Below are 22200 nucleotides of genomic sequence, written 5' to 3'. Positions count from 1 at the left end.
CCTTTCCAACCGGGGAGGGTAGGCCGCTCCGCCTCACGTGTTACCCATTGCTCTATAGCGGAAGCGGAAGTGTGAGGAGGGAGGTTCCGCTTCCGGCTCGGCTTAACCCGGCCCGGTCGGCCCCGGTTCGGTTGGGTTCGGTAGAGCGCAGCGTTATAACGGGATGGTAACAGTCTAATAGCGAGACCCAGCGGCGGAACATGAGGCCGGAGCGAGGCCCTGGGACCCGCAGAGCGCAGCCCTGATCCGACCCGGGAGAACGGACCGAACCGAACCGATAACATGGCAGCAGAGTCCGTAAGTACCGACAGCACCGCAGCCCCCGTTATCCACACGCTGCCCCTTCGTTCAATTCATAACCCTCACAGGGAGTTGATAATGCAGTGATGTAAGTGCTATTTTAAGGTTAGAGTGTGGGGTTTGTGTGCGTAGGGATAAATTCTTAATGGACTCGATGGTGAGGACACGGGGAAATGGTTTTAAGTTAAAAGAGGGAAGATTTAGGTTGGATGTCAGGGGGAAGTTCTTCACTAGGAGAGTGGTCAGGCCCTGGAACAGGCTGCACAGGGAGGTTGTGGATGCCCCGTCCTTGGAGGTGTTCAAGGCCAGGTTGGACGGGGCCATGGGCAACCTGATCTATGGGGTCTCTATGGGGGTCTATGGGGTCTCTATGGGGATCTATGGGGTCTGTGGGGTCTCTATGGGGATCTATGGGGTCTGTGGGGTCTCTATGGGGATCTATGGGGTATCTATGGGGATCTATGGGGTCTCCTGGGCAACCTGATGTAGTAAATGTGTATGTTTGGTGGCCCTGCTAGGCAGGGGGGTTGGAACTACATGATCCTTGAGGTCCCTTCCAAGCCGGGTCATTCTGTGTGTGTCTGTGAGATAAGCAAAATAAGCTGTTTGGATTCCTGGCTTTTGTGGTGTTTGCTGCCTGGTTCTGTGCAGTGTCCTCTCCAAAAGCCAATGGTGGAGCTGTGAAACTGGGGGAGGGAGAACAACCAGAGACAGAACTTCTTAGGATCCAGTTTAATTAGTAACCAGAGGTCACAAAAACACTCTGTTTCTGTAAACGCCCCCTTTGATGGTTCTGGTGGGCCCTCAGTTTGGATAAGCTTTGAATAGACTTTGCTGTTGTTCTGTCAGCCCCACTTTTAAGGATCATACAATTAAAGGTGCCTCCTCTAAGTGTGACTTCTGGCTTCGTTTCTCTTCTGGGCTGCTCACGCAACAGTGGTTTCCTCCTTTTTATTTGTAGTCTCTGTTCCTGAGCACTTATAGATTTCAGTCCTGAAATAGGCAGTCATGCTTAAAAGGCCCCTTAGTAACTGACTCACTGTTGGTTAAGTTCAACTAAAGCACAGTTTGGTGGAATTGGAGCCTTATTTATCAGTAGCTTCCCATATTCCTAATTAAAAGTATCTCTAAGCAAATCAGAGATCAGACTATATGTGACAGTTCCCAGTGCGATAGGTCATAAGAAGGGCAGCTGACTTTGAATATTAACTGTGCAATGTGGCTTCTTTTAGACGATCCCCATTTGGCAGAACAAGCCCCATGGCTCGGCGCGCAGCGTGGTCAGGAGGATTGGATCCAACCTCCCTTTAAAGCCCTGTCCCAGAGCGACCTTTGAGGTGAGCTTGCTCATAAGGAGTTTGGTGATTGTGGGTAGGAAGCAAAGCAAGGCCCACTCGTGAACTGCTGCACCGTAAACCAAATGTAGGTAGACCAGCACTTGAAAAACTTTTATATAGCTGTGTGTTGTGACCTCATGCAGCTGCTGAACCTATTTCCTAAGCAGTAAGGAAGGTTAATGGAAACACTTGTGTAACTGTTCAAGCTCAAGGACTTGTAATGGCAAAGTGTTGCACGTGGCCTGGGCGGTGTGTTGAGCAGTATCAAATATCCCTTGGTTGCTTTGCTATTTAGGCACCATAACACTGAGGCACCCAAGAACACACATTGAAACCAACACAGTGGAGCACTATGTTTCTGTACAGTAATGTGTTTGCTGGCTTATTGTAGAGTAGAAAGGCTCTGACAAACAGGAAAGCAAATCCAGAGTGGCTTCAGGAAACAGGACCACCATTTCCTTCATGTTACTTTCTTCTTTGTAGGTTCTACCCAATGTTTCAGAGCTCTATTTAAATGATGCCCCTCCTGTCCCCACCCTGGCAGACATTGGGTGGATAGCAGCAGATGATGAAGAAACATATGCCCGAGTCAGGTTGGTTTCATCTTTGTATCTGTTGATCCTTGTTTTTATTAAGTGATTTAGTTTGTGTAGCACAGGTCAGAAATTGATCCAGTGCTCACGACCTCTGGTCTCCAACACTGAAGTGATGCCTGTCCAAAGGTGTTTTTCCCAAGGACTTCTGTCCCTGTGTCATTTCACCATGTCTTGTGCTGTTTGATTGTGATTTCTTTGACTTTCTGTTCCTTGCAATGCAGAGAAACAGCACATGTGATGGTACAGCGCATCCAAACAAGGTGTAGAGCGTTGTAGTATAAAAGAAACCACAATTTATTGTGTTGAACTGTTTTGCTACCCCAAGGGAAGGGCAGAGAGATGCTGGTGTGGAGGGGCTTGGGTTCATCAATGACCACCAGGTCTTTGTCTTGTAGAAGTGACACTCGCCCACTGAAACACAAATGGAAACCGAGTCCCTTCACGGTCATACAGCGAAATGCCTCAGTCCCCAACCTGAGGAAGCAGGAGGAGAAGCTGCTGGCCTTGAAGAAGCCTGGTTTACCTGCACTGAGCCGAACGACGGAGCTCCAGGATGAGCTGAGTCACCTTCGGAGTCAGATAGCTAAAATTGTTGCTGCAGGGTCAGGTAGGAGCACAGTGAGTTTTCTTTTGGCTGAATTAGTGAAGCATGTTATTTCCTCCATACAAAGCAGACTTGTTACTGTTTCAGCAGGACTGTCACTCTTATTGGTGCGATGCCAACTCAGCGCTGGTTCTTTGTTTAGACATCTGCATTTATTTTGTTAGAGGAGTCTTGCTTCTTATTTAGAAAGACCAGGTGTTGCTTTGTGGCTGCATTTGTTCTACAGGCTGTTTCATCCCAACCACCTTGTTCCATGGCAGTTTAATGATGTATTCTTGCCATTCCTGCACCAAATTGAGCATGAATGTGAGGGCGTCATCTTGAGTTGGATAGGAGTGACCAACAGCATTTGTTTCTATTGTGAACGTAGTCCTATTTATGTAACAAAGAAGGTAGCTGGGGAAGAGCCTGGTTGATCTGATTTATTATTACTTCTTTTAGTCAATTTGCATGCAGATAAAATTCATGTTTTGGCCACGAATCTGAGCGGTGAGCTCGTTCTTCCCTTCATGGCCTTTATTGTGTGGGTATACAGGATGTGTGCAGTGTATATGAGCTCTGGAAATGAGAAGATATTTGCTAGAATTCAGGTCCCAGTAGTTGCACAAGGTGTGATGCTGCAGTGGCTGCTTGAGTGTGGAAGCTGACAAGGCCAGAAGTACGTGGGTATCTATTTGTGGAGCATACAGAAAGTGGAATTGTTGGTCTCCCAGCTTGGAATACACTGAAAAACAAACAGTTCTGCAGACTGCAGGAATTGAATCTTTCTTGGAAGCAGTTCTTCTTTTAGGCTGCATCTCATGCATGCAGAATATGTTGGCCAGCAACCAAGATACCAGTTGTGTTACAGCTGCGAGGAAAAGAAGGATCTATAGTTTTTTCCATTACTTTAATACAATAAAACGAGGTTGTATACCACCTGAAATAGTGTCATGCAGCTGTTTGTGCTGGAGCATAGTGGCTGACAAAGCCTACATCCAAAAGCAAACAGTTCCCAGGTTGTCACTCAGCACTGCAGGACACATTGTGTGCATGGGGCTGCATCTCGTGATCTGTGGAATGCAGTGTGGCTGTGTGATTGCTGGAGCCTCCGGGGACTCACAGCTCTGATGATTAGTTATATTTAGTCCAGTTCTCTGTGAGACTGAAAAGCGTTTGAATGTGAAGCAGAGTTGTGGTGTTTGATGGAGGTGGAATGCTGGTTTCTGTATGGGAGCGAGGAGCTGCATTGCCCTCAGCTCTGCAGGGAGTAACTATAAAACAGGCTGTCACAGATGTGTGCTTCACAGAGGCTGCGTGTGTCATCTTCCCTCGTTGCTCTGATTCAGAGCAACAAAGAAATAGGAATAAAGAGCAGGGCAGATTCCTTGCTGTTCCCCTCCTCAGGCTCTCAGTTCTTTAGCTGTCCAACATGCAAGTTAGAAAAGCCTTTTTTAATTCAGTGAAAGTAACGATGAGGGAGATTAGAGATCTGGATGGGAGAAAAATGATTTAATCATTCAGTACTTCTCTCTCCTCCACTCAGCAAAGTGCCTGCTTACCAGATGGCATGTGAGAGCTGTTCCTATTGACTTAAGTGTCTCCTGAGTCGATATGGGGAGCGATGCTTTAGGGCTTAACTGGAGCTCAGTAATCTGAGCTACACAGCAGCCTCATTTTAGAAAGACTGATGTCAAAAAAGAAACATTGTGCAATCTGCCTTTGTTTTATGCTGTTAGAGAAATCTCTCAGCTGGCAATTAATAACTATTGATAAGCATACGATTGAGGTGGTAGGGCATTCAGCTGCAGGGCTTTTTTCAGTGCAGGAAGGTTCTTTCAATGAGAAATAGACTAAGCACGTTTCTTGTGCTGTAGTATCATGTCATAAGAAGCAGAGTGGCCATGGAGGGTAACATACAGGCTGTGATTATTTCCTTACTTTTATTTTTTGAATAACATAAGGGTGGGTGGCTGATGGTACCCCTGGCTTTATATGCTGTTGTTTTGGGAAAACAAAACCAAAATTAAACATTAAATGGTGTTATTTAATCTATTCACCCATATTGTTTTCTCTTTCAGCTTCTGCTTCCTTCACCCCTGATGTATTATCACCAGGAAGCTCAACTGCATCTTCTCCTTTGCATTGTTTTGGACCCTCTTTCCAATCCACTACATCCTTCGTCATCAGTGACATCACAGAGGAGGAGGCAGAACTCGAGAGCCCCGAGCTTCCCTCAGTCTCCATGCTTTGTTCTACAACATCTGAATGCTACAAATCAGAACCAAAGGATCCCGATGAGGAAGATTCTGTGTCTCTTTCCAAGGCCAGCAGTTTTGCAGACATGATGGGCATTCTCAAAGACATTCATAGGATGAAGCAGAGCAAAGACTTGTAAGTCTGATTTTATTTTCTCTGTCAAAGTTTGTCATCCTTTCTTCTTTTTTTTGTTTTTGTTTGTCAGATCATTGTAGACACCTGTGTGAGGATTGCTAGGTTAAAGCCTGAAGCAGTGATTGAGCACCATATGACCTTAAGGAAGCAAAATAAGCCTCACAATTAATGACTTTGCAACTGAATGACCTTATGAGAGGTACAGCTTTTAAGAACCAGAAACTGGTCTTGCAATGACATGATAAATTTATAAGAGAAAAGGAAAGAAAAGAGAAAACTGCAGAAAATGGAGGAAGAATGAGAGTCAAGAAAAATGATAGGGAAAAAGATGGGAAAACTGGTCTGTTTTGAGGAGTCCCAGTGTTGGCCTGTAGCACTGGAGAAGGGATGGGGGGGTGAGCACACTTGTCTGGACATCCCAGCTTCATGTAGCGGTGATGACCCCCAAGAAGATGATAGAGATGATGATGAAGACAACACAAGTCTCCTCTTGGGTGTCCTTTTATGCCCTCCTGGTTTGTAAGTGTGCTGTCCCAAGGTGGTAAGGAGTCACAGTGAGAGGGAAATACTTGCAGGTGTCAGAGCAGGGCTGCCAGCCACCAGCTGGGCACTTCTCCTTACCAACACAGTGTTTGTGTGTTTGTCTTCCATGTAGAAACCGAAGTTCTGTGAAGGAGGAAGACCCTGCTGTTCTTATAGCAGAAGTCTTGAGAAGAAAATTTGCCCTAAAGGAGGAAGATCTGACTCTGAAGGAGAAATGATGTTACTGTCATTCAGCTCCGTAAGCAAAAGTGTTAAGCTCACAAAATTTCCTCTACAGTAGCTGCCTTCCTAAGGATTGAACCTTTTGCCACTTTTATTTATTAGGAATTTTCTGCACTGGACACTTAAGAAGGACCCTACAGATTTGACATGTTTTCCATGTATTGTTCTATTTAAGAAAACAAAACTCCCCTTTTTAAGATGGAAGTTCTTTTTCCTCTGTATTTTGATGTTGACTGGCTAAGGATCTTCTACAGAGTGCAGTGAGTGCAGCTGGATGACGTTCCTTCTGCCCACTCCAAGTCACATTAAGACGTATTTTTTGGGGTTGCAATATAAATGGTCACCATTTCCAGTAGACGCAGAGGTCACACGTCCAATTCTTTCTGTTCTGAGCGTGGTGCTGAGCTGCTGAGGAAGCTGAGTGTTGCTTCCCAGGCCTTGTGTGTTTGGCAGGCTGTGGGTTCACAATGCTGCAGGATGTTTTCCTTATAACTTTGACCTGATAGTAGAATGAAAGTGAGGGAAGTGATGAAACCCTGAAGTCACATCCGAAGGCTGCTGGTTGGTTTTGCTCTCTCCTGGGTATTTCTTAGCTCACTAATTATCCCCATGATTGCATGACAGAATGGCCTTTGTTTCTTGCCAGTAATTTAAGGCTTCATTGATGGACCTTGTATCATACAATGTGTTTTATTTAGCACTGAGAAGGTGTTTCTCTGGAAATGTCTGTGGACTCCCTGCTGCGCCCTAGAATGCAATGGTGGGGAGCACTGGGAAGCTGCTGGTGCACCTGAGGGGCTGTGACAGTGCCCTGGAACACAGTGAGTGGGTCTGGGAGGCCTCCAGGGTCACTAGGAAGCCTCTGGAGCACGGTGGGGAGCTGTGGGAGCATTGGAGGGTTTCCCGGAGCACTCTGGGTGGTTTTTGGATGCTGCATTGTGCTGAGGAGTGTCTGGAGTTCTGAAGGTGTTCTATGGGGGCCTTGGGAGTCCTTTAGAGCACACTGGAAGGTCTCTAGGGTGCCCTAAAATGCCACAGGGAGCTCTGGGTATGGTCTGCTGTGGCCTAGAGTACAACTGGGAGTCCAGTAGGACGCATTGGAAAGTCTGTAATGCACACTGGGGCTCAGGCACAGAGAAAACTGTGTTCCAAATGGAAGCAAGGGCTTCAAGTCCCCTCCAGTATTGAATCATAAAGAGCTACCTTTATACACAACAGCTGCCCACAATGGTTGTGTTCCTTCATTTGGTGTCTCAGCTCTCTGCGGGGCCCTGCAGCACAAGAGTGGGTTGCATTGATGGCATGATTGGTTGGGAGGAGAATCCCATGGAGGGTCCCCTGTGCAATGTAGGTGAGTGTGGCTGCCCAGCAGGGATACATTGAGGCTTTGTGGGTCTGTGCAGACAACTTTTGGGTGCCGTGGAGTTGTTTGAGCTCCTGACTGTTCTTTAGCATCCTCCCAGTGTGGGTCAGAGGCTTGGCAGGACCGGTCCCTGTATTGTGGGACTCCCTGGAGTGCTGGCAGCTGGTCAGCACCCAAAGCCAAATGTTTCCTGCATGAAAATAAAGGTTCTGCCAAGTGCTGGTGCCCCACAGCTATGACGTGGTGGGGTTGGGGGGAGGTGCTCTGCTTTATGGGGTGCTGAGATCATCTTCCCCTGCTCTGCACATATCTCCACATCATTTAAAGACCCGCAGCCCCATGTCCCAGGGCTGTGCCCCGCAGTGGGGCTGGCACCGTGCACCCCAAACACCCCCTGGTGCCTACAGCTGGATGGAGCTGAGCAAAGTGGGAGGTGTTCCCCAGCACCCCCCCCCCCCCCTTTAGTTGCCACCCATCCCCAGGAACGCCTCCCACACCCCAGGGAGGAGCAGCAGTGCCTGCCCCAGCACGCAGTGGCTGTGGGGGTGGTGGGAGCCGATGGAGCCACGGTGGCATTACCAGTTCCGGGTGATCATGTTGGGGGATTCAACGGTGGGCAAATCCTCCCTGCTGCGGCGTTACACTGAGGGGGTCTTCCTGGATGCCATCAACCAGACGGTGGGGGTGGATTTCTACGTCCAGTTTGTGGAGTTGGAGCCGGGGCTGCAGGTCAAGCTGCAGTTCTGGGACACGGCTGGGCAGGAGCGTTTCAGGTGGGTCCTGCTTTGGTGCTGGGAGGTGGATTCCTTTGGGCTGGGATCCCAAGGGCATTCTAGTTGGGCTGCTCCTCCTTTGCTAAAGGCTTTGCCCTTAGGTGGCCCTTAAGGTTCTCTAATGAGCTCTGCAGCTGACTACAGAGGGCCCTAAGGAGCCCATGTGCCCCTGCAGCTGCATGGGAATGGGGGAGAGGCTGGGCTGCTCCTGCTGGGAGTCCAGGGGCAGAGCGTGGCACCAGTTTCCCTTTTGTCCCATTGGGAAACAGAGCCCCCCACACCCCATAACCGTGTCTGCTGGGCTGGGGAAGCTTCCATTCCGTGTTGTGGTCGCAGAGCTGCCTGGGTCTAATTGGTACAGCAAACCATCTGCTTCTCCTTGGTCGTGGGGTGGCCTCAGAGCCGCAGGGCGATGGGTCAGGGATGCTGCAGTCAACAGGGATCCCCTCACCCCCCTCTGCTCACACTGCAGGTCTGTCACCCGCTCCTATTACCGCAACTCAGCGGGAGGGATGCTGCTCTTCGACCTGACCAACCGCGCGTCCTTCGAGAGCGTCCGCCGGTGGCACCAGGAGGTGACAGACACCGTCCGACCTTCCCACGTTGTTTTCCTGCTGGTGGGACACAAAAGCGACCTGGCTGCAGAGCGCAAGGTGGGCAGGAGGGAGGCGGAACGGCTGGCGGCCTCGTTGGGCGCTCAATACATCGAGACCTCGGCCAAGGACGGCAGCGATGTGGAGCAGGCGTTCCAGATGTTGACCGCGGCCATTTACCAGGCGCTGCAGAGTGGGCTGCTGCCACCGTGCGAGGCGTGGGACGGCGTGAAGAGCCGAGTCCCGCTGCCAGCACCGCGCCCAAAGGATGAGGAGAAGCGGAAGAGATGCGCGTGTTAACAAGGGGTTGGAGGTGCTGAGGAGGTAGGAAGAGCGGTGGGCCATGGCATTAAATAGCACCGACTTGCTCGTTTTCCCGGGTCAGGGGAGGTGCCACGGCCCCATTCCTCCTCATCCCCACTTACAAAGCGGTTCCCAGACAGCGAGCACAGCACGCAGCCCCTCCATGTGCCGTCGGGTCCCAAACCCTGTTTACTCTCCAGCAGGGAGCTCCCTCAGCTCGGTGCCCTGCAGCACCAGGCCGCGCTTTGGGCAGCACCCTGGGAACAGACAGCAGCTCTGCGCCCCAGGAGCCGCCTCTCCCTCCCGAGCACCGGTCAGACCTGCCCCAGCTGCACTTAGTGCACGGACAGAGCCCTCACCTACCAACAAAGTGGGTTTCACCCACGGGTGCCGGCAGCCCGAGCCCCAGCAGTGAGCTCTGCACTGAGGCAGCAGCATCCACAACCTCCCTTTCTTTGCAGGGAGCCCGCAGAGCTGCCCTCCCTCCCCACTGCATCCCACAGCAGCTGTAGTATCTCTGATGCATATCGGTGTGGGCAGAGCAGATGCTGGGCTGTGAGCCTTCTTCATGCCCCAGGGAAACAGAACACACTCATTTCTTACCCTTGGCCAACACAACCCTCCTGCCTGCATCCAAACGGGCTGAGCCACAGCAGGTCCTGATGCAGTGAGCACGGAGCAGAGACCATCAAAGTCCAGCACAGATCTCACGCACAGACACCAGGCTCACCCCACAGCTGCCTCTTTCCCCTGGTTTTAGATGAATAATTTCTTTATTCATGTAAAACAAACCCAAGTATTTTATATAAACACTGACATTACAAAGTACTGGAGCAGGGAGGGGTATGAAGGAGGAAACAAAAACCTCTACAGCTGCTTCTAATACTGTCCCACACACACACACATACACACAATCAAATGCTCTGTCCCTCAGATAATCACTTATATGATAAACCACTTTCAAGTCACAAATAAAAGTCTTTGCTTTGAGATACGCTGCGCTCTTAAGGGGGAGAACAAGGAACAGGATGGTTTTGGCAGATCTCCTCATCGACTCAGATATTGCTGCACCGTCAATAAAAAATAGATGCTTCTCTGTAAAGCACGAACAAATAATATCCCATGGGTGGCGTCGCAGAGGCTGCAGTGAGAGGCAGAGATCCCAAAATGCACCGCTGGCAGCTCCGAGCTCTTCTCCCACTTCTACTTCTTGGTGGTTTTACGGATCAGTGCCATTCTCTGCAAGTAGAAGAAGGTGGGAAGCTGAGTCTCGGATCATTGCAATGCAACCTGAACAGCAGATGTGCAGAACAACCCATCTCGGGTTCTCTCAGGGCACTGCCCGGCTTGTTTCCACACAGGTCTGTCAACTTCATTTGAATCTCAGAGTCTTGGAGGAAAAGGAAACGTCTGCGCTGCCCCAATTTGCCCCCCAGGCTGTAAAGGCTGCGTGATAAAGGAGAGCAGCAGCACCAGGGGAGGGACTGAAGCCCATCTGAGCTTCAGGAGGAGCTGCAATAACACCCATGCACTCCAACAGCTCCTGCAGGGAACCTCCTGCGTTATGCTTCAAAAGCAATTGCCCGATGCAGTTAGAACAAAATTAAGGGGGGAAAAAAAACCAGCTGCAGTCACGGCTGAAATCACAGACAACTGCATGCTCTTAAACCTTATGGTGGTAGGGAGCTGAGACCTGCAATTCCACTCAGAAGATGTTACGGATTCACCAGGAGTCCAGGGGCACGTTACCTACATCAGGCTTCTACCATGCAATTCTCAGCACATTCCTAAGGGCTCCTTACCTGTTTGTGAGCTTCTGTAGTGCAGGCTTTTTTGTAGGGCCTGATTTCTTCAGAACCAAAGCCCGGGATCCACATGTTCCACTGACGCTCTGGAAGAGAGAGAGCACGTGCCATAGCACTGAAACCACTTGGAGACGATGGGTTTAGGGGCAGATTATCCCCTTATTCCTTTATGATGAGAGCAGTGAGTTGTCACCCCAGTAGTGGGCTGTGCACCCACCTCTCAGGTGAGGGCAAAAGCTCCTTACCAAGGTGCAACTGGACATCTTTCACTTCCAGGGTGTTTGACTTGCGATGCCGTGCGAGCTGGCAGGCAGCTGTCACCACGCTCTCTATGAAATCATCAGCGATCTGCAACAGCATCTGCCACAGAACGAGGACAAGAAGAGGTCTTAGCAGCACCCAACAGCTGAAACTATGAGAATGTATGAAAATGAACCCTCCGAAGATAATGTTTCAAGGGTGTTTTTGCTTCCCTGAAGCCTTTCTGAACACTGGGAAGCAGAGACATGGATGGCTGAAGGCTGCCATGAACGTGAGAATAAGGCAGTGTAATATAAACCAGCCCTCCCTGCTTTGGGCAAAGGGTCACTGGACTGTGGGAAACCCCAGAGCTGCTCTTTCTGCAGCCCCTGCCATGGTTTGGTATCTACCTCCTCCACGTCTTCATCGAGCTGTTCGTTTGGATCCACCTCACGCACCAGGTCCTGCAATTTCTTCTTGGTTAAAACCTGAGTAAGTGAGAGAGAAAATTGGAACCGTTCACTGCGATGCTTTAGCAAATTACTGCCCACCCTGCACAGCCACAAAAGACCTCCTCCCTTACAAAGCAGAGACACAAGTCACGCATGTGTTGACACGTGGTATCAGCCCAGGAAGGGCAGATAAGAGACATCAGGTGCTAAGGAGTCATTTTCAAGCTCTACTGGCTGCTCTGAACAGAAAGCAGAGTGAGCAGAGCGCAGCAGGTTAAGAGGACTAATTCTCCTGTGCTAAACCAGCACTAAAATGCCCCTGTCTGAAGCGGGGCTGATGGCAAGAGGGGACAAAGACATAGTGAGAAATCTTTAAAGCAACATTCCAGCGACTAATTTTGTGTTCAGGACACAAAGGAAGCATTCCCATTGCTCTAAAGCTCATCACCTTTAGCATTTCAAATGGCAAACGGCCACACCTAAGTGCTGGATTACTGCAGGGCAGAAGGCAGCATCCTATCAACCCAAACATGTGAATAGATCAGGAATTCCAGCACTGCTGGGCAGCAGGGAGAGCTGTGAGCATCTCCCCTGCAGCTGGGGATGAGTTTACCTGGTTGCTTTCAGGACTGAGCCGCCCTCCTCCGCTGGGTGTACCCGGCATCTTTGCCACGGCGGTGCTGTTTGCCATGGAGCTCTGAGGGGGAGTGCTGGCAGGTTCAGGCTTTATGGAGGAGAAGTTGGAGAGGTTGATCAAGGTAGATGGGCCAAACTGGTTCATAATCTGTTGGGCTTTAGCTTTTAGATCATAAAGCTTGTCGAGGTCCTGCTTCTTCTTGGGGTTGTGGGGACCCAAACCGATCAACTGGAGAGAGGGAGACAGACAGTCAGCAAACAGAGCAGGAATCTAAAGGGGGATCCAACGTACTGACAGGACCCAGAGTTCATAGATGGGTCTCTGGACCTGAACGTTTAGAAAACATTCCCTGATATATGGGCAATGAAGTCTTCCCTGAGAAGCACAGCAGCTGCATGCAGCACCCTGACATCAGCGGCTCCTCACCCTGCTGGGTCCTGCATGTGTTCAGCCTCACAGCAGGGCCTGCCTGAACCACCTCACACGTACTGCAGGAGGCTTCGAGGGTGAGACCAGAGCTGAGATTTAACCTAAGGACACAGCCCAGCCCGCAATGCACAGCAGGCTCGAGCCCTGTCTGTGCTCAGTCCACAAACCCAGGAGGCAGAAGCCTAAACCAGAAGACAACCATGCTTGGGCTCCCCACACTGCGGGTCTCAGTTTTCGCATCAATCCCCCTCCTGAAATCCAGAGCCATCTTCACAACACGGAGCTCAGCTCCAGCTCTAAGGAACAGCGACAAGAGAGGAAACACAGACGTGGCTTCCCATGGAGGGACACCAAAAGCCACAGTGAGGAAACCTAACAGGGGAGGTTGTGGCAGCACAACCTGTAGCTCAGCCCCCCTGGGGTCACCACCACGTGCCTGTGGTTACTCACATTGTCGGCTGCATGGATGGAGCAGAGCTGCCGTGTGCAATGCACTCACAGTGATGAGCAGAGCGTCTCCTGTCTCAGCTACAAACACGTTTTCCCTTCAGCAGAGCAAGCTGTTAGTTCGGATTAATCCATACAGAAAACAAAACCAGAGATCAGGCTCAGCCAGCGGCTGTTTTAGTGCTTCACAAACACAAACCCATGCGGAGCTCTCCTACAAGAGACTTTACATTGAGTCCAATGGCACAAGGCCCTTATGCTCAAACCTCAGCATCCTCAGCGCTGTTTCATTGCACACCTGGTATTGCACAGGGGCTGCCCGCAGGCTGTTTGCTCCCATGCTTTATATCCACATCCACCAAGCAGGAATCCTCACCATCCATGCAGGGAAGGAGCCAACACCTGTTACATGGCTTTACAAAACCATGACAGCAATGCTTTGAAACCCTGGGCAGGATGCACTTCGTTGGTATAAAGCCACTTTGCACATCATTCTCCTGATCTTATGGCACCTTTTGGGTGCTGTTAAGATCACTGAAGGCAAAACACCCACGGTGAGGCCCTGCATGCCAACTCAAGGCAACCTCACTCCGTTTACTTACAGCTATCTGCGTGTCTAGATCTTTAATTACATCAGCCACTGCTGTGGGCCCAGCGAAAGGGGAGGCCATTTCCCAAAGCCTTCCTGGGGTCAGCAGCTTAAACTACTGTGTTCCACATCACTCCCAGTCCTACAGGACTCCTACAGGAACACCAGATATTGGCACCCAGCCCCAATTAACAGGGAACACTTCGGCCATTCCCAGTTAACAGGAAACACTTTGGATCCATGAGCTCCTGTCGGATGTGCTGCTCATCCATCCCAATTCTCCCTCTCAATTTGAAGCCGTTCCCCTTTATCCTGTCATTCCCATGTCAGATCTCCCTCCCACTCCCCTTTATCCTGTTGTTATCACATCAGATCTCCCTCCTACTCCCCTTTATCCCATTGTTATCACATCAGATCTCCCTCTCATTCCCCTTTATCCCGTTGTTATCATGTCAATTTCCTTCCCATTCCCCTTTATCCCGTTGTTATCATGTCAGATCTCCTTCCCGTTCCCCCTTATCCTGTTGTTATCATGTCATATCTCCCTCCCATTCCCCTTTATCCCATCGTTATCTCATCAGATCTCCCTCCAGTTCCCCTTTATCCCGTCGTTATCATGTCAGATCTCCTTCCCATTCCCCTTTATCCCGTTGTTATCACATCAGATCTCCCTCCCATTCCCCTTTATCCCGTCCTTATCAGCTCAGATCTCCCTCCCTTTCTCTCCTATCAGCCCACATCCCCCTCCAATCACTCTCAATCAGCTCCCATAGATCTCAATGCTGCACACCCCATACGGACACACAGCGGCTCACCCCCAGCCCTTTGATACACGGCTCATATCGCCCCATACAGCCCGTCCTACAATCCCTACGGGCCGCCCCGTGCTCTCCTTACATCGGGAGGCCTCAATCAGCACCAAGACCCGGCAGATCACCGGGAGGACAACGCAGCCCCTCGTAGCCGACCTCAGCCCCGCCGGTACCGGCTGTACGGCCCCATATCCCCCCATACAGCCCCATATCACCCCATATCCCCCCATATAACCCCATACAGCCCCATATAACCCCATACAGCCCCGTACCTCCCCATGCCCCGCGGGCGGACCGAGGCCCAGCCGCCGGAAGTACTATCGGCGCCGTGGGACGCACTGCGCGTGCGCAATGTTGGGTCTGTAGGAGGCGGGGATTGAGAGCAACCCAGCATGCACCGCGCGATTTGCATAATGCTCCGGGAGCAATGGGACGGGAGGGAAAACGGGATTTTTGAGTGAAAAAAGATGTGAAAACAGCCAAAATCGCAGCGATATGAAGGGGGAAAGGTGGGGGATGAAGTATGTCACATCATCTTCGCTCGCCCGGAGCTCGAGGGGGTTGCGCTGCTCGTAATATGCCGCATCGGAATAGCGCAGCTTTAAAAAGGGCTTCTGCCGTGCGTGGCACGGGGGGGCTGCGGCCGCCCCCGCGGAATCGACATCAAGAGATTTCGGAAGCACAATTTTTGTGGGGGGGGTCGCCGGTAACCGACTGTTCTGGCGCCCCGGGCGGTGTGTGAACGGCAGCGGTAAACGGGGGGGTATAACGGGGTCTCTATAGTGGGGGTCCGTATGTTGGGGGTCTGTAAATTGGGGGTCTCTATAGTGGGGGTCTCTATGGAGGCTGAGGTAGCTGCAGTCCCCCCCATAGGGCTGTATGGGGTTGCATGGGACCAGGCACCATCTGTACCCTGAGCTTCTACCCACCTGTGTGTTCACGGAGGATCGCTCTGTATCCATGTATGTATATATAGATATGGATATATTTAAATATTAGTGCACATTTCCTTATAAAACCCCTCTGTGCCCCCCCACACAACGAAGGCCTCCAGCTGTATGTGCAGCCTCACCAGGCCTCGTGGTACACGTGTGAGCAGGGACAGTCTGTGGGCTCATCTGAGCCGGGTCCATCCGCACCGACCTCCTCATCCCCATTGGGGCCAGCAGTCCGCTCTGCACCGGGTGGGGCTGAGCCCAGCACAGGGGGCTGCAAAGGGGGGACAACGTACCGTGATGGGGGGGAGGATGGAGAGCTGGCACGGCTGGGGTCGGTGCGGGTCCATTTGGGGTCGGTGCGGTTCCATTTGGGGTCGCTGTGGGTCCATCGGGTGCCGCTGGGTTCGGGCTCACCGAATGGTGTGGCGTATTCGGGTTCTGGAGGAAGAGGCTCTGCGTATTCGTGGTGTTTACCCGGCACGTCGTAATGGCTGACGACCAGTGGTAATGTATAGCCTTCATCTGGGGGGGGTTTGAAGGTGGACGAGCCCAACTGGCTGCTGGGGCTCAGCTGCACCACGTCTGGCTCAGCATAGTCTGCAATGGGGGAACACAGCTCTGAGATGGGGCTGGCCATGCTAAGTTTGTAGCCCCATGTCCAGCCCTGGCTTTCAGGTGTTGGTGTGGAGCACGGTACCCACCCCACACCTCCCTGTGCCCCTGTGATCCCAGTGCCGCCTTGTGATGCCCACACACTGTCACATCCTCCCCTTGCAGAGGTTCAGGGTGCAGTAAGGGGGGATGTGGGTCTGTTCTGCCCCATCACTGTGACCCCTGTGTTCCCATTACCTGGTGAGTGGGTCTGGCTGAGGTCCCCCAGCGCCACAGGGAAGGAGGGCAGCGTGGATCTGGGGGCTGGCAGGCTCCCCAGGGAGCACACCTGGCTTGTCTCCTGCTTGGGTTGCCCTGGGCAGAGAATAGAAGCCCCCATTTATCTCAATCCAGCCTCCCACCGTCCCTGGATGCCCTTTGGGGATGGGGGTGCCCTTAGAATGGATGAGCAGGAAGGAGCCCTGAGCCTTCAACCAGCTCCATCTGACCTGAATTCAGTGCCTCCCACACTGAGTGGGGGCTGTTACCTTTTGGGAGCCCACAGTTCAGCTTGGCGGTCGGCTTCCTGCAAGGGAAGAGAACAACAAAGGTGAATGGATGCCTGTGATGGAGGGTTCAGCCACCAGGATGCAGCCAGAAGCTTAACGCAGCCTCATAGAAGCCCCATGATCTCGGACCCACCTCCTCCTGTGGCAGAGGAAAGCCAGCAGCAGGAAGCTGGAGCAGAGGAGGACGAAGACACCGATGAGCAGCATCACCAGCAGCGTGGAGTCTGGGAAGGGAGAGCAGCATCAGCACCCGGGTCCAACATCCCACACCTCCACCCATGGGGGTCCCCTGGGTGCTGAGAGCCCACCCGGTGCTGTCAATGGGGTGAGGATCAGCCCCCACATGGCACCCACCTGCCTTCTCAGGGTCCAGGGCGATGCCAGGGATGGGTGTGCGGCCAGGAGGGCGGCTGGTGGGGATGGGGATGTGGACGGGGATCTCCTTTGGGATGCTGGGCACTGCAGGGCACAGCGGGTGCTGTCAGTGATGGGGAACATGCGGCGCTGCAGGTCCCCATGGGCAATAGGGACGCTCACCATAGGGCCGTGCTGCACGGACACGTGCCATCTGGCAGCCCAGCAGGGCCACCTTCATGGCAGCGCGTTGGTGCCAGCTGTGGGGTGTGATGCGCAGGTAACGGGTTGTGATGGGGGGGATGAAGGCGTTGGAGACCTCCCCGAGGCTGTCCACGTTCCCTTCAAAGACCTGCTGGGGATGGCAGGGATGGCTGCAGAGCTGCTGACCCAGGGCTGCACCCACCCTGCTGCCCCCCTGTGCCCACCTTGTCCTCCCGGCCGCTGCTGCCCTTGTAGGGTCTCCAGTTCTTCCCATCCCGGCTGGAGGACACCCGGTAGGACGTCACATAGAAGTCATATATCTCAGCAGATCCCTTTGTGACGATCCCTGTCGGGCAGGATGCGCCCTTATGTCACCCCAACCCCCCCACAGCTCCTTCCTGGACACCCACATCCCCCGCTCTGCCCCGAGGAGCCGATAAACCCCGGTTACATTCCTCCCTCCCTCCTCCGGCCCCCAGTCTCACAATGTCCCCATTTTCCTCCTGCCGGCCTCTGCACAAAGCCCCCGTTGGCAGCAGGCTTGGCTGAACAAAAGGAGCTCGTTGGCACCAGATGCAAGAGCATAATATTGACTTGTTCATCCCAGAAATGGCTGCAGTGGGGAAGGAACAAAATGGGGACGAGAAAAAGCCACGAGGAAGGACAGATACCGTCCAGATCCCAATTTGCACCAGTACAACCAGTACAACCAGAGCAGGGATGGCACAGAGAGCACCCAAACTCTCCTGGGAGTTAAAGGTTGAGGGAGGGGGGGGCTGTAGTCTCTTTGGGCATCTCTCTGGGCAGTGTGGGGGTCCCACCTTGGCAGCAAGCAGGGTGACATGGGGACAAGCACCATCCCCATCCACCAGCTGACACTGTGCTGACCTGTGATGTTCCTGCGGGTGCCCAGGTCCAGTTCCAGCCAGGCGGTGTCGGTGCCGGGTTCTGCTGCCCAGGAGGGGCTGGGGGTGCCCAGCGCTGCCCGCTCAGCTGCCCAGCTCCGCTCCTGCCCCACTGCATCCACCTCCTGCCACCAGGATGAGGCGTTGAAGGCGGCCACCTCCAGGGCATCGCCGCAGGCTGCAAGGTGAGGTGACAGCTGGGGACCTGCACAGCACCGTGGGCTCCTCGTGCAGCCAAAACGATGGTTTCACATATGGGAAAATACCTTTGTGGAATAGGAGACGCTTCTCAGAGAGTGAGCCCCTGTGAGAAGGGAAGGGGGGAGGTCAGGAACGGGGCCCCCCAGCAAAGCCACCCTGGGGGGCTCTGACACCCGAGGGGAGGCGGCTGGGACCCCCGTGCCCACCTTTTGGAGTGCAGCCCGTTGGCGAAGGCCGACTCGTAGAGCGTGATCCCCTTCACACGGGACAGGGTGACCTGCCCACCCACCTCATCAGCGACCACACCAGCGTGCACAGCTGCCTTGCACAGCACTGAGGTCTGCAGGGAGACTGGGGTCAGTGCAGCCAGGCACCCCCCTGACCTCCCTCCATTTAGTGGCATCAGGATGGAGGTGACAGGTGACAGACAGCACCCGTGGGTGACACCATCCCAGTTGAGCAGGGCTCTGTACGTACATCCCGGTAGCCGTCCTTTGTGTTGCCCCAGATGTCCCCCTCGATGTCCTTGCAGCCAGCAGGGCAGTACACACTGAAATGCACAGGGTGAGTGGGATGGGGACACAAGTGCTGCTGGGGATGGGTAGTGATGCTGGGGGCTGCTCACCTGACGTGCTCCTGGGAGAAGTGGGTACCTCTGACCAAACAGGAGATCAGGTCTGCAAGGCAGGGATGGCCCAAGGTGAGGGGATGTGTGGGACCCCCACAGCACCCAGCTCTACATGGGGCACCCCATCTCTGTCCCCTTCCCAACCAAACCCTGTTCCAGGGGTAGGTTTTTCCCTTTGGATCTATGGGAACAGGGTACGGTGTCTCTTTGGTCACAGTGCTGTCTGCAGCAGAGCTCGATACTGGGGCCCGAGCTGCCCTGGGGGTGCCATTCCCTATCACCTCTCCCACATCCACAGCCCCCAGGCAAAGAAAATGGGGGCTTGTAGGGGGCTGGGGGCAACGGGAGCCAAGCTGGGGTGGGCACAGACCTCCCTGCACCCCTGATACAGGTAGAGACACAGCCTGGGGGGTCAGCACCTACAGGGGACAGCCCCCCTCCATACCTGGGTGCTGCGAGCTGGCATAGGACAGGAGGAGGCCCCGTCCTGAGCGGTGACTGGTGCTGTTGAACAGGACGGTGACAGCACTGGAGTTGGTGACCAGCAACGGGGCGGCAGGGACAGCATTCCTACAGTAGGGCCCTGCAGGAGGGAGGGGGCTGTGGGGAGGACTGGGGTCCCTGGGGGTGGACGCAGGGACCCGGATCGAGGGCTTCACCTCCCCGGATGCGTGTGATGTGACCCCACAGCCACAAAGTGACACTGAGGTGACGTCACGTCTGCCAGCCGGGTCATCCCCCTCTGCTTCCCGGCAAACTTCTCCTAAGAGCTCCTTAATTGCACCCAGCTGGGATGGAGCAAGCAGCCGTGTGGCCGGCAGCTCTCATTGAGGCAATGGCTGCGGGGCTGGCACGCACGGTTCGGCTGCAGAATGGCTCCACATCCCCTCCCTGCTGCCACCCGTCCCCCTTCCCCATTGGGAGCCACCAAAGCTGCCTCCTAAATCCCCCGGAGCAATGACCCGTTTAATCCAAATTAATTTGCAGTCTCCATCTCCCTGATTAAAACTTCAGCTTAGCGGGGAAGATGGGTTCCTTGGGGACATCCCTGGGCCTCGATGGGGACAAGAGGCATCCCCAATGCCTGCATCGCTTCTCTTTGTCCATCCCTCCAATGGATGGAGGGGACAGCAGGCTGTGCTGTGCTGCTGCTCTGCATTGCTTTCATCTCCAGGCGCCTGGAGATGCTCCCAGCTGTTGTCCCAGGGCTGGGGACGGTCCCCAGGAGCTCAGCACATCCCGGAGGGGAGGGCAGCAGGGTCAGGCTGTGATGCTGGTTGGGAGCCAGGAGCCGGCTCTGAGTCAGCTGCTTCCCGACAACCAGCTGGGATCACTCCAGGGACAGCAGCAGACACTGGTGGGATCCTGCCTGGCCCATCCCAATAGCAAAGGCACTGAAAGGGGCTGGGGGTGCCCAGAACACAGGGTGGGTGGGCAGTGGGGCTGCGTGGCCGACCCTCTCTGCCATCCCATCCCATCCCATCCAACCCCATCCCACCCCACCCCACCTCATCCCATCCCATCCCATCCCATCCCATCCCATCCCATCCCATCCCATCCCATCCCATCCCATCCCATCGATGCTGTTGCACCCCGCTGCCATTTCTCCCCCCCATTTCCCCACCGGGTGCTGTCAAATCTCCCCGAGACCATTCAATCTCTCCAGGAAAATCCTGGAAACGTTTGGGCAAAGTCACTTAATCAGTGGCTGCATCTGCTCCCATCTGGGTCGCCTTGGCTTCCACCCCCCCCCTCCCCAGCCTCCCTCAATCCTTCTTGGGATGAAATCAGCTAAAAAGCCGGATTTTTTCCCTGATCCCCTCCTTAGCAAAGGCTTTATGTAACGCGATCTGCACCCCCTCCGTGCTGCCTCAGTTTCCCCCTTACCATAAGCTGTGCCACTCTCAGGGTCAGCCAACAGCAGGGAGCTGTGGGCACAGTGCTCCGAGGGCTCCAAATCAACGTCTCCAAAGGCCACAATGATGGAGGTGCCCGGGGGGGCCCTGAGCTGCCAATGACACGCTGTGTGGTTGGGGTACGTGCCGGGGTAGTTCCTGGAGCTCAATGTCCCACTCTGTGCCGTCAGCATCGTGTGGCCGCAGCCATCCCCTAAATGCAGGCAAAGGAGCAGGGTTGCTTTGCGTGCCTCCTGTCCCATAGGGATATGGGGCCGCTTTCAAACCCCACTGGGGATGGTCCCCGTGGTCACAACAGCCCCATGTTCCCCCCTGCAGACATCACTGTGCCACCCCTTTACTTATAGGACCCCGATTTGGGGAGGATTTGGGACAAATAAACCCCATAGGGCTGTACAGTGCCCAGCCCACACTGTATCCCCCACGTCCCAATGGGGACACCAGCCACAGAGGGGGTTTCATGGCAGAATAACCCCAAAAAGGGGTGGGAGGGGCGGCACTTCTGGGGTATAAGGATGGGGGGGGGCAACGCTGAGCCCTCTATGGGCTCTATGGAGGGTGGGGGGCAATGCTGAACCCTCTATGGGCTCTATGGGGGGGTGGGGGGCAATGCTGAGCCCTCTATGGGTTCTGAGGGTGGGTGGGGGCAATTCTGAGTCCTCTATGGGCTCTATGGGGGGTGGGGGGCAACGCTGAGCCCTCTATGGGCTCTATGGGGAGGGGGGCAATGCTGAGCCCTCTATGGGCTCTATGGGGGAGTGGGGGGCAATGCTGAGCCCTCTATGGGCTCTGATGAGGGGAGGGCAATGCTGAGCCCTCTATGGGCTCTATGTGGGTTGGGGGGCAATGCTGAGCCCTCTATGGGCTCTATGGGGTGGGGGGCACCGTTCATCCCCTTCATCCTGTGGGGAGGGGAAACTCGGCGCTCCCGACGGGACGGGACGGCGGCCAACGTGGGAACAGCGGATGGGATGTGGGGCTCTATGGGGGGATGGCTGTATGGGCAGCGCCATCAATGGGGACATCAATGGGGATGTCAATGGGGATGTCAATGTGTCACCCCATAAAGCGAACCCCGAACCCGCTATGAACGGAGACCCCGCTGTGGACATCAATGAGTCACCCCCCCATAGAGCAACCCCCGATCCCGACTGTACCGGCAGCATCACTGGCGGATCTCAGCGCGGACACCGACGGGACACCCCCCCCCCCCCAATAGAAAGAAGCCCCGAAGTGCGGCGGGGTCGCCGGTACCGACACCGGGTCCGTCCCGGTGCTGCCGCCCCGCACTCACCGAGCTGCCCCGCGGCCGGTGCCGGTCCCAGCACGAGGCAGCGGCTCAGCAGCACCACGAGCATCGTCCGTCCGCCCGCCCGCATCCTCCCGGTTACACCGACACCGCCACCGCCGCCACCGGCAGCACCACCCCGCCCCTCATCCCCTATTGGCCGCCGCCCTCCAGCCCCGCGCTGTGAT

General features: G+C 54.2%; 4 protein-coding genes and 1 non-coding gene across 13 annotated transcripts; 3 read left to right on the top strand and 2 right to left on the bottom strand.

The window, feature by feature from the left end:
- The first annotated feature begins 73 nt into the window (after positions 1–73).
- Positions 74–7190, top strand: MTFR1L (mitochondrial fission regulator 1 like). Its single transcript, XM_015883546.3, has 6 exons — positions 74–297; positions 1533–1637; positions 2121–2230; positions 2629–2840; positions 4898–5210; positions 5866–7190. Exons 1-6 carry the CDS (start codon positions 283–285, stop codon positions 5969–5971), a joined length of 861 nt encoding a protein of 286 aa, XP_015739032.1. The 5' UTR covers positions 74–282; the 3' UTR covers positions 5972–7190.
- Positions 7191–7755: 565 nt separating this feature from the next.
- On the top strand, positions 7756–9997 carry RAB42 (RAB42, member RAS oncogene family). The gene is made up of 2 exons (XM_015883551.3): positions 7756–8111; positions 8584–9997. Exons 1-2 carry the CDS (start codon positions 7897–7899, stop codon positions 9002–9004), a joined length of 636 nt encoding a protein of 211 aa, XP_015739037.2. The 5' UTR covers positions 7756–7896; the 3' UTR covers positions 9005–9997.
- Positions 9762–14746, bottom strand: TAF12 (TATA-box binding protein associated factor 12). 4 transcript variants are annotated; one of them, XM_015883548.3, is made up of 7 exons: positions 14691–14746; positions 13620–13759; positions 12118–12369; positions 11463–11540; positions 11058–11172; positions 10810–10898; positions 9762–10246 (listed from the first exon to the last, which is right to left on the bottom strand). In XM_015883548.3, the coding sequence occupies exons 2-7, from the start codon at positions 13686–13688 to the stop codon at positions 10211–10213; spliced, it is 639 nt and encodes a 212-aa protein (XP_015739034.1). In that variant the 5' UTR covers positions 13689–13759; positions 14691–14746; the 3' UTR covers positions 9762–10210. The 4 variants fall into 4 exon arrangements, with proteins under 4 accessions (XP_015739034.1, XP_085374543.1, XP_015739036.1 ...); XM_085518417.1 differs by lacking the exon at positions 13620–13759 and adding an exon at positions 13021–13130 and having other exon boundaries at positions 12118–12866; XM_015883550.3 differs by lacking the exon at positions 13620–13759 and adding an exon at positions 13021–13130.
- Positions 14747–15021: 275 nt separating this feature from the next.
- On the top strand, positions 15022–15148 carry LOC116654359 (U11 spliceosomal RNA). The gene has a single exon (XR_004309555.2). It is a non-coding gene; the product is annotated as a U11 spliceosomal RNA (small nuclear RNA).
- Positions 15149–15381: 233 nt separating this feature from the next.
- On the bottom strand, positions 15382–22142 carry LOC107323809 (discoidin, CUB and LCCL domain-containing protein 1-like). 6 transcript variants are annotated; one of them, XM_085518405.1, is made up of 15 exons: positions 22019–22142; positions 20696–20917; positions 19254–19391; positions 18806–18857; positions 18658–18730; positions 18387–18520; positions 18246–18283; positions 17963–18157; positions 17299–17420; positions 17054–17222; positions 16871–16975; positions 16650–16740; positions 16496–16533; positions 16206–16322; positions 15382–15953 (listed from the first exon to the last, which is right to left on the bottom strand). In XM_085518405.1, the coding sequence occupies exons 1-15, from the start codon at positions 22101–22103 to the stop codon at positions 15487–15489; spliced, it is 2046 nt and encodes a 681-aa protein (XP_085374531.1). In that variant the 5' UTR covers positions 22104–22142; the 3' UTR covers positions 15382–15486. The 6 variants fall into 6 exon arrangements, 2 of the variants coding, with proteins under 2 accessions (XP_085374531.1, XP_085374533.1); XR_014935283.1 differs by lacking the exons at positions 15382–15953; positions 18246–18283 and having other exon boundaries at positions 16264–16322; positions 17963–18245; XM_085518407.1 differs by lacking the exon at positions 15382–15953 and having other exon boundaries at positions 16264–16533; positions 17054–17225.
- Between the last annotated feature and the right edge of the window lie 58 nt (positions 22143–22200).

The sequence above is a fragment of the Coturnix japonica genome, chromosome 17 (assembly GCF_054131305.1).
Source record: "Coturnix japonica strain WE chromosome 17, WE-NBRP24, whole genome shotgun sequence".
Lineage (NCBI taxonomy): Eukaryota > Metazoa > Chordata > Aves > Galliformes > Phasianidae > Coturnix > Coturnix japonica.
This window is presented reverse-complemented; position numbering and strand designations above follow the sequence as displayed.